General features: G+C 33.9%; 1 protein-coding gene across 1 annotated transcript in view; it reads right to left on the reverse strand.

The window, feature by feature from the left end:
* LOC129749167 (TNF receptor-associated factor 4) overlaps positions 1-15,871 on the reverse strand; it is a 270,948-nt gene that overhangs the window by 130,307 nt on the left and 124,770 nt on the right. Inside the window, exon 3 of the mRNA XM_055744082.1 lies at positions 12,749-12,772. Coding sequence (XP_055600057.1) covers positions 12,749-12,772 — 24 coding nt within the window. The remainder of the gene's footprint in view (positions 1-12,748; positions 12,773-15,871) is intronic.

Genomic DNA, 15,871 nt, shown 5'->3' on the forward strand with positions numbered 1-15,871 from the left:
CATGATGAGTGAGGTGAGAACGCTTTCGTTTATGTTTGAATAACTCGAACAAAGTAGGCACTGGACGTCGCCGCTTCTGGTCATCTTTCGAGAAACAATAAAGTTCTTTGATTGCAAGTGTTCTCCTGGTTCAGGACAGGTATCTTCCCGAATCCAAGCAAACACTGCTTTGCTGCTTCGCTGTTGCCATCATTGGGTCGTTAATTATTACGAAAAACCAACAGCGAGACGGCATCATTGGAACCTCGTTAAAGATGTTGAACAATGGAGAATTTTGTAGGGTGAGCACTGAGCACACATTCCTAGATTAATGGCCTCCTTCGATTCTTCTAGCCTACCTCAGCAGTAGGTACTAATAGTAAAGGGCCAGCGACATGTGTGAACTTGTTAAACTGTTTCATTTTACTTCCTAATTAACATGAGGCTGGAAATATGCTCCGCAAAGATGAGCGCAAGACGTCCACTTTGTGGTTATGGTTCATCGACGAATACGGGAAACAATATTGGATGGATGGTCGTAAATAAATTCCCATGAAACATTTTCTTTATTTTGATGAACATGATAATAGGACGGACGTAGGACGTTTTTATACGTTAGATTATCGTATGGGAAAAATTTAGTACAATGTTTTATAACATTCTCAGCAAAAGAAATGCTACATGCAACAGTCATGCGCTGCCAGATATGTATCATAAATTTTTCTAAAATACAAAAAAAAAGCATGCCAAATTATGCAGAGACAAATTTCAAATCCTTCTTTTGTCACTCGGAATGGGAACATCACGATGGGGCGGGGGGGATAATAAACAATATTTCAAAAAAATAATAAATTAGTATAAATTTCACGAAAAGTTGTATGCAACAAAATTGCATTCAATATGATTGCACAAAACCTATAAATCAAGTAATTTTTCATCGAAATTTTTATAAAATGCATCGATTTTTCACCAATGCTACCGAGATAACAATTTTGTGAAAGAACTTTTGTTCTTCATCGAAATTTAGTCTAAATTATATATTTTTTTTAAATTTTATGTAGATGTAGCAATTTTTATGTCGACAAAAACAAACGCAGGGCAAAAACCGAAAAATTATACAAACATTTTCATACTTGATTGGGTGACGGAATTTAGTAAATATTTTAAAATACATTTGGCTTTGCATTTTTCATTCGTTGAAGGTACTATTTTTTGAGCGTGTAGAAAAATGAGAAAAGGGCCGGTAACGACATCTAGTGACTCATAGCCGAGTCGCAAAAATGGCGTCGTTTATTTTGAAATCACGGCTGGTATTTTTACACACAGTTGGAGCTCCCGCCCGAACTCTGGTTCTCTGTGGTCAGTCTCTGGAGCAATGTCACCTCACCTGCTAAATCGCACGTTCTGCCATATTGAAAACAGCTTTGACAGATGGCTGAAGTGTTTACGAAAATGGGGGTCTAGAGATGCCAAGTGTTTGAGATAAAAATTTAGAGAAATTTAAAAATAAAGTCTGTGTATGTCTGTGCACAAGCGAAAGTCACTAATTTGGTATCAAAAAAGGTTTAGAGATCAGTGTGAGCTGTGGAGGGATGCATTTTATTTTTTTCGAGATAAGAAATATGAACCGAAAAAATGGTAATCATCATATTTCTGTCAGATTTAGATCTTTCATTTTTTCCGTGATGTCCTATTCACTCCCATTCAGTGCAACATAAAACACATTATTCAATTACGTATAATGTCTATCTTACAAAAAAAAAAACACAAACATCAATGCCTACAAGCAAGACTTCAATTATAATCTGACTTCGGTGGATCATATTTGATACATCGATTGCTAATATATCGATTGCTTATATCGATTGCTAAATCGATTTTATATCGATTGCTAAATTCAATATTGTAAAGTCGAAAAATCCGTGAACTCTGAGATAAAATCAGAGCAAAATCTGTGTCTGAGCAATATTTAGACGATTGTTCAACGACTGTGTTTACCAGCCAAGGAGTGTCAGGTGGTTTTGACAAAAATCAATACACCGTGATGAAAAAATTCAGGATTTTTCAGGACACCAATAAATTGATTGAAATAACATGTAGCTCTGCTTAGATTGCATAAATAAAGGCAAAATACAGGTACAGGCCTCAAAGTATACAACCGGTGCGAGCTAACCTGCTGTTTATATCGAAAAATATCACTTAAATATCATCTGACCAAAGATTATCATCAATTAAACTATTGAATTACAGATATCTATAATGTTCTCATAATTTAGATTTTTTTAAATCATGACATTTTACAGCCCATTTGTCAGAAATTCAGCACAATTCAAGGGGGGGGGGGGGGGGGGGGTTTCGAAATTCAAATTTTGCTGGAAATAATTACAATACCAAAAATGCATAATAAATTAGAAAATTGATTTCTAAAACCATTTTCTCACTCATAAACATCTCACAAACTCGAAAAATAATTTTATTAATACTAAAGCTATGATCATTTAGTATCCGGGCACTTTATTTCGGTGATAGCTACATTACTAGAGATCGGATATGCAAAACTTTAGCAGCGTTGGGTTGGTTATGAAAAGGACTATCTTGTCTATTTTTGCCAGATTTTTAAGTTAACGTGTGTTTGAGATATTTACGATGCAAAAAGACATGGTAAAAATAATTTGGCACAAATTTGCGCTTTTTGCGCATTGTCTTGAAAACTCATGAACTGTTAATTTTCTGATTTTTTTCTGGACCAAATGGTTAAGAAGTATGAGGAGCCACTCGAGGATCAACACGAAGTTTAAAGCAAGCATCAGAGTGGAACCCTTGATCTTAAATATGGTAAAGAAGACTATGGTTATTGGGGATAACTGAATGCAGACCCTTCAAATAATGCAATAAATCCATTTCAGGCAGGCAAAAAGTGATGCCTGACTAGTAAACACCATGTAAATAACTAATAGTGAGCAGTTCAATAGATCGCAATCTGTGCAACCGATGTTTACGCAATGTGACATATGTGTTCTGATGGACAAAGAAATATATGTTAAAACCGGATTTAAGAGATCAAATTCTTAGATATGCCTACTCATGAAAAGGTTCCAACCAGATTCCAATTGCTTTTTCCAGGTGAGTTTGTGTAAAATATGATGATTTTGCAAAGGTTTTGCTTCTGTGGTAAAAATAATGGATCAATACATGACTTAAAAAAGTGTGCAAAGATAAAAAAGAGATTTTATTAAAAAGTAAGAGTATTTCTTGAAATCATTAAAAAATATTTTTTTAATATTTTTACATTAAATGTCATAATAACACCTTCATTTCCTCTATAGAAAGTTTTTTGATCAAATGAATAGTTTTGTAAATACACACGTTTGAAACTGCCCGGATTCTAAATGATCATAGCCTTATTCAAAATAAACAAGCATCAAAGCTTCAAATCATTGTTTTGACGTAGAATTACGTCTTACGGCAACACTATAGGGGGGCAAATTGAAATTCGCGAACCGATCTCGCGTCACGAAAACCGCCTCTTTCAAAGACATCTCTCTTAAAAGACATACCAAGCCTGTTCAACGTTGATTGGCTATTCGAAAATGGAACAAAAAAATTAGACGCCCCGCCCCTTCATGAGTTTTGTTATTTCCAGCCTACGAAAGGTATAAAAGAAGGGGTCAACTGACGGATTGGTTCATAGTATCAGAGAAATTGAAACTAGTGACACGGGCAGAAGCAGAGCTGACCGACAGCGGCGGAAGCAAGTTGTGTTGTGACAGCTCAGAACCACACTAACCCACCTCACTAACCCACCTCACTAACCCACCTCACTAACCCATAACAAACACACACACACACACACACAGACACACACACACACACACACACACACACACACACAGACACACACACACACACACACACACACACACACACACACACACACACACACACACACACACACACACACACACACACACACACACACACACACACACACACACACACACACACACACACACACACACACACACACACACACACACACACACACACACACACACACACACACACACACACACACACACACACACACACACACACACACACACACACACACACACACACACACACACACACACACACACACACACACACACACACACACACACACACACACACACACACACACATACACATACACATACACACATACACATACACATACACATACACATACACACACACACATACACATACACACATACACATACACACACACAGCCGCAACCCCCTTACCACTCCCATCACTCCCCATCCCCACCCTTCGCTTAACACCCATCATCGCACCCCACCCGCCCATCAAATACCACCACCACCCACCCATCACGCACCACCACCAGCGATGCCACACATACCGATTTTCCGGTATTTATACCGATTTTTGAGCAAAATTTTGACCAAGAATCGGTATATACCGATTACCGATTTTTGGCAAAACATACCGATTTCATACCGATTTTTAAGATTTTAACTCAAAATTCATTCCACTTCAACATTTCCACTTTATTCAAGCTATCCTCGTAAAGGTCCCGTAGAAAGAAGACAAAGTCCGGTAGCTGACGTGGCGTAACTTTGATCTGTACAACTTTTAAAGTATTCTGCAAAGATCTCCACGGCTCACTCTCATAATTCGTTCAGTTGTTCGCGCTGTTTTGTTCCTTTGTTCTGTCAAATGATGCACTATTATGGTACTCAACCTCAAAGCCGATGGACTAAGCTCAAGGCTGTGATTTGACCTTCTGCGACTGCCAAAAGAAGTTCCGTAAGGTCAATCTCAATTGACGATCGCATTAAAGCTCTTGTCTTGTGAGATGTTAACTTTTCAAGGAAATACATACACCGTTCAAATATAATCTTAATCCTTGTTCAAATCGTCGCCAGATGAGGGATGTTGAGATTTGAAATGCAATTAGATACACGGTATGAAATATCATCGGTATAATTTTCAACCCTTCTGCATCTTGTTAGCCAAATAAATTATAGCATAAGTATCTAAACTGCAGAGATCGCAGAATTAAAGACCACGCTAGGCAGAATGGGTTTCAGTTGAAGTAAAACTATGTGTTTTTTAAATCTTTTTCGGAAAAACACCTTCTTTTAGAGCACATCTCTCATTTATTTTCGCATACAATTCTTGAATTTTCATATGATTTATGCGTGATTTTTCATAAAATAAAATTAATTATTTATTGGCTATAAAAAAAATTAAGCAACAACTCTTTCAACTTTCTGCAATCATTTCTTTTTCTAATCGCTAGAACTCATATCTAATACTAAAAGCTAAATTGGCCAGATTGGCGAAAATCCATCAATAAACGAAGAACATCAACTTGGGCCCATATTTACCTCGAACGTCAAAAAGCCATTGGATTTGTAAGTGCTTACTGAATGAAAATTTCCTTTAGGTTGACCTGGTTCTATTATTGCCTTATCGAATTTATCAAATTTACATCCCACTTTAGTCAAACATCAAAGTCTCAAGTTTTTGCTTAATTTATAAGCCTAACCAACGTGTAACCTGAAGGTGCTCGCCATGCCCCTATTTTTCTTATCAAACGGTAACTTTTTAAAATAAATTTCCATTCAGTTATGAGTACTGGAAAGAAACATTTATGTCGGATTTTCTGCTGAATTTTCATTTGTGATTTTTTTTTCGTCAGAAAAAGTATAGTTTTAAAATAAAAAAAATGTAGGTACAAGTCATAACAAACATAAAGTTCTGTTAAATTTTCAAAACCGTCATTTTGTTTAAACTAGTGTTACATAGAACCAAGTTACGGAGAAAATGCAATAATATATGCTAAAACACATTTAGTCAGCTAGTTTTGAACTAAAAATGAACATTCATAAGAGTTCTTAGACTTGCTGTTTATTGCAAGCTTCTATTTAAAGAAAAATACGTTACGAATATCCATCTCAAATACCGATTTTCATACCGATTTTTAGGATTTACATACCGATATAAGATTTTTTTGGGTTTCAAAATACCGATAGAAATGTGGCATCACTGACCACCACCTCCCATCGCACACGACAGCTCATCACGCATCACCCACCTATCACACAACACCCACCCATCAAACACCACCCCCATCATTCCCCATCCCTACCCTTCGCTTAACACCCATCATCGCACCCCACCCGCCCATCAAATACCACCACCACCCACCCATCACGCACCACCACCACCCATCGCACACGACAGCTCATCACGCATCACCCACCCATCACACACCGCCCACCCATCACACACCGCCCACCCATCACACACCGCCCACCCATCACACACCGCCCACCCATCACACACCGCCCACCCATCACACACCGCCCACCCATCACGCACCACCCACCCATCACACACCACCCACCCATCACGCACCACCCACCCATCACGCACCACCAACACAACGCACTCGTCATCCACCTAATGTAAAAGAAAAGTCAAGCGCAACTCTCTTTAAGATTTTGGCCCTGAAAAGGGCCTTTTTTTGTTATTTGTAGATATGAAAACATGGTCAATCTAACGCTTCCTCGGGAATCTCGTGTTTAAGCAACAGTTTAAGCTAGTGATTGCTATGTGATCTTAAGGGAAATGAAAACATGATACTGATTCCAATCCAACGAGACGCATGAGACTAAAAACAGTTTGAGAGCTTTTGCCCTGAGTCAAGCGTTTAGATCAAAGCAGTCATTGTAGGCTTTTCTCGCAAGCGTTTGATACAAAGCTCATGTGTTTATCACATTATTTGCATAACTGCCGGGCGCATAATTTCGACGACATCGGCCTTGTTTCTGCTTATACTTATATTTAATTCGCCTTTTGTTATGCAGTTGAAAAAGCTGCATACTATCTTTATGGGGCGATTTAGACCATTAATAGTTATTAAAACGACAATTTATGGAAGAATGATTTTTTTCGAAGTTAAGTTCCTTTAAAAAATTCGACATACTTTATTCTAGAATGCTTATTTGAAACGAAAAACACATTGACTCGGGATAGGCTGTAGTAATTCTACGTGAACTTCTCGGTCGTTTCATATATACAACCACTGTAACTTTTTTTTTTCGGCAAGCTATTGAAAACTTATTCAAAATGATAATCCTTATTCCGAACAAGAAGTTTTAAATCAATACTTTCGAAATACCAGAAAATCAATGCTAATCAAAATTTACAATAAAACCAAAATTTAAAGCTCCGGATATAAAAATCTAAAAATAAATTTCAGATCAGGTCAGAAACAAACCATGATTAGAATAATATTTAACCAACATATGAAATGAGAATTTCCAATTAGAAAAAAAATCTATTTTAACCTAAGAGAAATAATTGAAACACATAGATAACCATTAAATTTTATTTGATAAAAATGAAAATATCAGCCAGTGATCAAAGTCAGAGATGAAATCCAATTTTATATTCCAATTCTAACATTTATCGAAATAAATTACTTAAAAAGTTCATGTTTGATTTAAAGTAAACAATAATTACTTTTTCAATTTAAAATTCAATATATTTAATTTGTCATCTCTGACAATTTTCAGGTTCTTTTTAATTTTGTTATCTTATTTTGATCGCCGCTGGGATATATTCTTATCTAAGTTTGTGGCATATCGGCAAATTGAAAATCTAATTAGAGAGCAATTATGATAGACATGAAAATTGATAGGTGGAAAGGTCAAAGCTAGAGCGCTTTGGGTAGAAGAAACGAATAGAAAAAAATTGTGAATTTTGTGGAATTTTTCAAAACACTTTTTAATGTGGAGTTGAGCATTTAGAAGAACAAGAAAAACAAAATATATAAAATTGAGTTAAAAAATGGATTTCTGAATATTTCAAAGTGGGTATTAAATTTGTAATGAAATAAACTATTTTTATTTTTTCATAAGCGATAAGTAATAATGTAATGGATGAAGTTTTTAAGATAATCTATTCTATTCTATTCTATTCTATTTTATTTTTTTTTTTATTTATAGAGGATTTTAACCAACTTGGCCATTCCTCTTAGAGGTAGGTTTTCGTTTGTTGAGGTTTAAGTTTTGTTACAAAAGGCTTATAAGCATGTCGATCGAAATTGACAAATAAAAATAAGTATCAGTTCTTGAATGTCATGTAGTGTTGTTAAATAAAATGTGTAAGTTCAAGAGTGATATATGTAGGACTAAATACCGCCGGAGGCGAGCCAATTTTCTGACAAGTTTATTAACACTTATTTTCAAACACCTTCTGGTATCAAGTAATTTCACATTTCTACTGTTAATTCATCTCTTGAAAAGAAAATTTTACTTGGAAAAATCTTCATGTCGTGGGGTTAAACCTCTAACCCCCAAACCCCCCCTCCCCAAGGTTCGCACAGCCTTGACTCATGACATCTATGGCTATGACGTTTGACATTGACCCTGCTTGTGGTTCACGTTAAATCATTGAAAAAGCCCTATTTGAATAAAACTTTTAGCAACCGATGCCCTAAATTTGCATTAAATCAGCATCAATCAATGCTAGTTGTACTTTAAAAGAGTGGTATAAGTGTAATATGATGTAGCATAGCATTCAAAAAGCTATCGTAATGCAAAACTGCACTGATTGCTGATAGCGTGTAATTGCGCAATTGAATGCTGGTATAAAGCTAAAAAATACAAAGCTTTAGTGCTCATTTATGATTACTTGGGCATGTTGCTCGAAGTTACTTCGCTGAAAGTAGCCAAAAGAATGACTTTTTTGTCGTCCTCTTCATCCGTCATTTGGGGATTAGAGGAGTTCAATTACACTAGTTTACAAAATTCAAAAATAAATTGTGAACTAAATCGACTGACCCAAATTGTTAATGTAAAATCGGGCGCTAAATCCGAAAATGAAATTCAAAAGTAGAACAGTTTTTGAGTTAATGATCCAAATATATGTTTATATATTTCTGACTGCATAGCATTAATTTGAAATCTCTTTTTTCAAATATTGAAGGTTGATAAATTTGATATCGATCATCTGAACTTCATTTTTGCGTATGGTCAACAGTATTGTTGATATTAGTGAAGTTGTGATGAAAAAAAAAGCTAACATTTCACTCTATATAGAAAATCAGATTTTTTTAAATGTTACCATTAAACCTAAAACTGTCGATAAAACAAAACTTTCTCTCAAATAAAGCATTTTTCATTATTTTTTCTATCACAACTTCACTAATATCAACAATACTGTTGACCATACGCAAAAATGAAGTTCAGATGATCGATAGCAAATCTATTAACCTTAAACACCCAAAAAAGAGATTACAAATTAATGCTATGCAGTCCGAGATATATGAAAATAAGTGAAAATAGTTTATTTATTTATTTTTTCAAAATTTCATGTTTTGATCATAACTAAGAAACTGTTCTACTGAGATTTTTTTGAATTTCATTTTCGGAGTAAGCGCCCGATTTTACATTAAAAGTGATTTTCAGCTTACTAAGTTCAAAATTGCTGTAAACTAGTGTTATTAGATTTATCTTTTTTTCATTTTTAGACTTCTTTTCATTACTGGTACAAAAAAAAAATCTTTTCATTTTATATGAGTCAGTTTAGTCAAACAAACATCTTGTCAATTTTAAAATCAGTGAAGTTTACACATCATGCATAGTTTTTAGTATATTTATATTTTTTTTATAATTTATGCCATATTAAACATTTCTTTCATTTTGGCCATTTTTTATATTTGTCGTTTTTTGTTATTTGTTTCAATTTTGTCGTTTTTGGAATTATTGTCAGTTTTTCATTTTTATTCTTCCCTCCATTTTTTTCCATTTTTGCATATTTTTTTCGTGGTGCGATCGTATTTTCCTACACCTCCTATGCTCCTAGACATGTCATAATGAAACTCCTACTTCTACGAGGCTTTCGATAAACGTTAAATAAATATATATAATTATTATCATCTACATTTCATCCCTATCAATCTAGATTTTTCCCTAACAGTGATCCCTGTTTAATCAAAGAATTATCAAAAGGCTTTCATGGTTGAAAAAAAAAACAGTATTTTGAATTGAATGTATTTTTAATAATATACCGACAAAAACTTCTCAAACTGTTTTTCGTGATTAATACCATTTTGAAAATTCTTTAATTTTTTTCTTCTCCTTGCCTCTTTTTGAGCTTCATTGCATGTACAAAGTAATGTTAAAAATTTGGCTATTTTTGAAAACATCTGATATTTTTTTTCGATTTACCAATTCGAGTAACAGAACATTTTATTATTTTTAAATGCTGGATATTTTGAGAAAAACAAAATGCGACTTTTTAAAATAAACTTGAAATAAAATTGAAACAGTTTTTTGAAGTTATTGAAATTTACTTGTAGAACGAAGGAATAAATCTGATGCACATATACGAATTTTGACAATGAATGATTCATCGCAGCAGAATCATTATAGAATGATGAGAAAAATGGAGAACAAACAGCAGATCTTGAGATGAAAAAAAACAGCATTTGATAGTTATAAATAACTATTAATTCGACATACAAAATGAAAAAAAGTAACAGACATGACATGATCTAATTTATATGAAAAAAGCAGATGAGAATATCAACAAGTTTCAGCAATCTTATCTGTCACAAAAAGTTTATTCTTAAGATTTTCAATATGAGTGACAAGAGCAACTTGCATGTATTCAGATGATTGGTTTTTGAAGTGATTATTGAAAAAAATAATATTTTAATTTGGAATAAGGACAATTAACTTGTTTTGAGCCATTCCATTAATATTTCTTACTCTTTGTGAACATCATACATTGAAAATCGTGTTTCATGTAAAATATAAGCCACGTTTTGTTTTCATAGAAAAAGTAGCACATTTCGAATAAAAACACGACCCGAAAATTCATAATAGTTAACAGTATGATGGTCCTCTCCATTTAAAGTTGAAAAATATATGACATTTCCCTATCATTTGCATATCGAATCTTTTACTTTCAAAATTTATCAGGTTGAATTCAACCTGTTCCTGAGTTTTAACATTTTTCAAAGCTTAATACTTTCAAATTGCACAATATTTGATAACAGATGCAAATTTTGAAATGTGTTTGTATGTAAAATATTTCTGAAAACATAAAATAATTCAACTTCTCAGAATTTGTATTTTTTAATATTCATGTTTTACTTGTCAAATAGTCATAATTTTGAACTCAAAAGCAAAGAAAACTTCGAAAATCTCCTATTTTAAATTTCCATCGCAGTTTTTCAAGTTGTTTTCAGATTTTTATCGCCGTCATAACTATGTTATAATATTTTAATGGCATTTCGGCGAGATGAACTCTAGTAGAATGAAATTGAAAAATAGGAAATGATAGGTGGATAGTTAAAGCTAGGGCGCTTTTGGAGAAGAAACATTGAAAGGTGGTTTTGAAAATGTAAGTCTAGGGCATGTGGGAGAAAGCTCAAACTAATCGGTTGAATCTTTGCTCGGCAACGGTTAATTCTTTATGGGAGGCGAAGCAATCGCAGCTCCCATACAGGATTAGACCTACACACCTAATCGATCGATTCAAAACCACCTTTCAATGTTTCTTCTCCAAAAGCGCCCTAGCTTTAACTATCCACCTATCATTTCCTATCTTTCAATTTCATTCTACTAGAGTTCATCTCGCCGAAATGCCATTAATATATTATAAAATTTTTCAAGTTTGTAAAATTTAAAGCAAAAAATAACCATTCCGGGCACAAGTTTCCAACACCTACATAAATAAAAAAATTTTGAAACAACAGATATTTTAACATTAAAATTATAAGTTTTAAGAATTTCAAATATTTAGATATTTCTAATTTTTAACTAACAATTGGTCTAGAAAACTAAAAAAAAGTAAATAAAATCAAATTACAAATACTAACCAACTGTGATTAGTTTTGGAAAGTTTTTCTAATTGAATTTATCGGGATTAAAATTAATATGCCATCCCTCCAAAACGAATAGAAAAGTCATTTATTATTGAAAAGTTTAACTCAAATGGATAAAGCTTTAATTTTCTTTACTTTAATTAATCTTTCTAGAATAATTGAAAAGTCTGGAACAACTCTGGAATAATCAAAAAGAGAAAACTATTATCACCACTTATACGAAGTCAACTCCGTATTTGAAAAAAACCGTTATCACTTACACTGTTTCCTAAATCTTCTTTTTATGAAACTGTAAAATCTATCGTCAAACATGCATGATTGTAAGATGTGTGAAATTCCATTTAATACTGTTTAACGGCATAAAAATAGTAGAGGCAAAATATTATTATCGTTTAGAGAACGCTTACAAACGTGAAAAATAAATACAAAGGAACGGTCTCACCGGGAAATCCAAATGAAATGCCGATTCCAGATCTGGAGAAGTCCGCCAGGAAAACTGCTTGAATATTTGGAGAGTTTGCTTTCCGAAATTTTCGAAAGTTTTCGTCGTTTGATTGCCTGCCTATTTTCCGAATTTTAAATTTCCAAATTTCGTTGACAGAAAAAATGCGTCTATTCCACTCAGCCACAGCCTACCAAGTCCTTCTATTCCACGTTAACTAAATATTTGCAAATAAAAACTACGCATTCGAAATTGTTTGAATTCGATAAAAAAAACAGAACATAATAAGTATCAAATATTTTATTACCTATTACATTTGATAATGCACTGATTTTCAGATTCTCTAGCATACTTTTCTTGAGCGTTCGCAAATAAGAGATGAATATGTTTACTGTTTTCCGAAACTTACCTGGTCCTTCAGCATGTTGAAATTCTGAAAATGGATAAAAAAAACATAAAAAATTAATAATAATTATGCTTAAAAAAATTAAGAATTTGATATTTTAAAAAAAATTTGTAATTTGAAATCTAAGGTGAGGTAGCAACATATGTATAGCCTAGCATAGTAAGAAAACGGACCACATCAATTTTGTAGATTGGTCCAAAAATTGTTTTGTGCTAAATTTCAGCTCAATCGGTCTTGCCTCAAAGTTCTGATTTATGCCCCTCAAAAATAATTCAGAAAATCGTGGGCTGGTTTTCCTAGCCAGGTCCCAGATATTTGGATTTTTTTGGATTTTTTTAGATAACACAAGATTTCAACATTTACTGCATTATTAAAGAACCTGATAAGTCATTTGGTACCAAAACTTAAATTTTGATTTCCCTTTTTTCCTTGGTCTTCCCCTAAGGTGATTTTTGATGGTAAAAATATCGAAACTTAAAACGCTTCTAGGCACCACTAAACCAAGTCCGATTTAGCTGAAAGTTTTCACTGGTCAGTTTAATGGGCCAATTTACAAAATGTTGCTCTTTTATGGTCCGATTCCGAAATTATGTGATGAAATTTTTTCCCCACGTCCATTGCCATACTACTACATACATAAAAAGGGATCTGCTTATTTTGTTTTGAATGACTCAAAAGATAAAACCTTGCCGCAGCCCGTGGCGTAGAGGATAGCCTTCAAGTCTTCTAAGCCAGCGGGTATGAGATCGAATCCCGGTCACGGCATACATAGTACACTTTCTGTGGGTTGGTGGTTTTAGCATTTGTAAGATGCTAGCCATCATATCCACGAAAGATGTACGCTTAGAGTTAAGAAAAAGGAATCTCTTCGAGGAAACATCAAGTTTCATTGAGATCCTGTATGTGTTTGTGTTCGTTTTTTTAAAAAAAAAAAACCTGATAAGCCATCTGCCATCGAAATTCCTCCGTCAATGAGCGGCCCAAATTTTTGCCAATTCAAACTTTGCATAAAACGATCGAACGAAATTCAATCACCTTAAAGAAAAGAGAGAAAAAAAGAAGTTTTTTGGCTGCGGTTTTCGTTTTCCTCCAGTCGAGTCGTAAGAGAACTTCTGGAAGGCGATGTGGAGGCGACAGTAATTGGCATAATCACAGGAAATTAAAGTATTACTTAAGTCTTTCCGGCTTGGCAACCCGGCCACATGACCCCGTGGGCTTTCAATTAAAAGTGTATGACTTCGAGGAAAATGCAAATATCATCAAGTACTTTTGCAAAGAACCAGGTTACGTTTCCAAATTGTATCTATTCGAAGTATTCAAACGCGGTGATTTGGTCAAGTAATGATAGACTTAGTATAAGAAACCTTTAAGTCGAAACGATCTTTCAAGTTAGTTTTTCTTAAAAAATCACAAGAGTCCGAGAAAAGAAGCGAATATTTGTGACGTCGAATACAACCATATCAATTTTCATTCATGATAAAAAAGCAATTCCAATCACCTTGAATCAGCTGTTCGAATTTCTTCTTCATCACTCAGCAACTGTCTATTGGTGGAGTTGGAACGGAATTCCCCCGGCTTAAAAAATTACTTGTGTATGGAACTGTATGAACATTTCCTGCCTCGGAATGCTGACTCGCGGACCATATTCGTCGAAAAGTCAGCAAGCAACGAAAGTAAAAAAAAAAAATGCCTATATACGAAAATGCTGGGAAATCGATTTCATTCGAGGTTAATCGCTTTATGGCCGGAAAGGTGTTTTGTAGGGTTCTTATTCTTGGAAATTTGCGCGATTGGTGGAGCAAATTCTGTCTTAGTTAAGACACGAACACGACTCAACCATCAGCAAGCGAATAAGTCTTCAAGTTTAGCTGATTGATCATCACGGAAAGTCTGGTATTGATCAACACACGATGAAGATGTGGAATCTTGAAGGCTGGTAAGCACCTGGCTTTTGTTACTCTCTTGAGGCATTATTATTTCAAGGTATTATTTTCTGCATAACTCTAAAATCAAATGACCATTTAACAGCTTAGGTCATTCTGTACATAATTAATAAATTGGTTACTAAAACAAGTTTGATTACCAAAAGGAAGTCCTTTTTTCTATTAAATATTTATGACTTTTGAAACCCTTTTTAAAATGATTTCGGTCTGCCTCATTCAAGTTTTTTTTTTAATGTTTCTATTTGTATTGAGTTTTGTAAGTGAGTTTTGAATGAAAATTTATCGTATTTAAAATGAGGTGAGAAAGAAAAATAGAGTGGAAAAACAATTAATTCAAATATCAAGCAAGCTGTTTAGATTCCCAACTAGATAAGGCCGGTACAAATTTTAAATCCTTTTTTTGCCACTTGGAATTGAAACATCACAAGGGGAGCAAGGGATGGGCGGTGAGGATAATAAAAATTAGACTAACAAATCAGAAAATATTGAACAAAACCTTTTATGCCAAAAAATTGCATACAATATCAATTGAACATAATCGCAAAATCGAGTTATTTAACATAAAAAAATTAAAAAACTTACGAATAAGAAAGATAAAGAAGCTCAGCTTTTGTTTCTAAAATATCGAAGAAGAAGAGAGAGGGGGAGGGGGGGGGGGGGGGATACAGACAAAATAAGGGTTTGATATTTGTTCCATCTTTAATTTAATTCTCAAAAGTAAGTATGAGTACAGTTTTAATGATGTCATTAAAAAAATGAAGGACATTAATTTGTAGCGTGGAAAAAAAATTAAAAATATTTTGGATAAAAATACAAAATTATTTAAAATGCTTCAAATAGTGATGTATTTTTAAAATACTCATTTAAAATATTCATTTGCATACTTATCTTTGGGTGGAGCAAGACACATGATTTCAGTTTTCGATGGATTTTCAGAATAAAAGGCGGAATTTATCGGCTGTTTTCACCCCTAAATTTATGCAACTTCTTTAAAATGTCTTTGAAAATAACCAAGCATGAAAGAAAAAGTATTAACAAGTAGTAAAACAAATCTATGAAAAAGTACTTTCCTTAAGTGAAAGTTTCCAGAAAAGCGATTGGACATAAATATAGACGCCGCACGAGCTTACGAACGGAATTATAGTGCCTTTTTAACCCCTAATTCCCATATATTTTGTAAACA

The sequence above is a fragment of the Uranotaenia lowii genome, chromosome 2 (genome assembly GCF_029784155.1).
Source record: "Uranotaenia lowii strain MFRU-FL chromosome 2, ASM2978415v1, whole genome shotgun sequence".
Taxonomy (NCBI): domain Eukaryota; kingdom Metazoa; phylum Arthropoda; class Insecta; order Diptera; family Culicidae; genus Uranotaenia; species Uranotaenia lowii.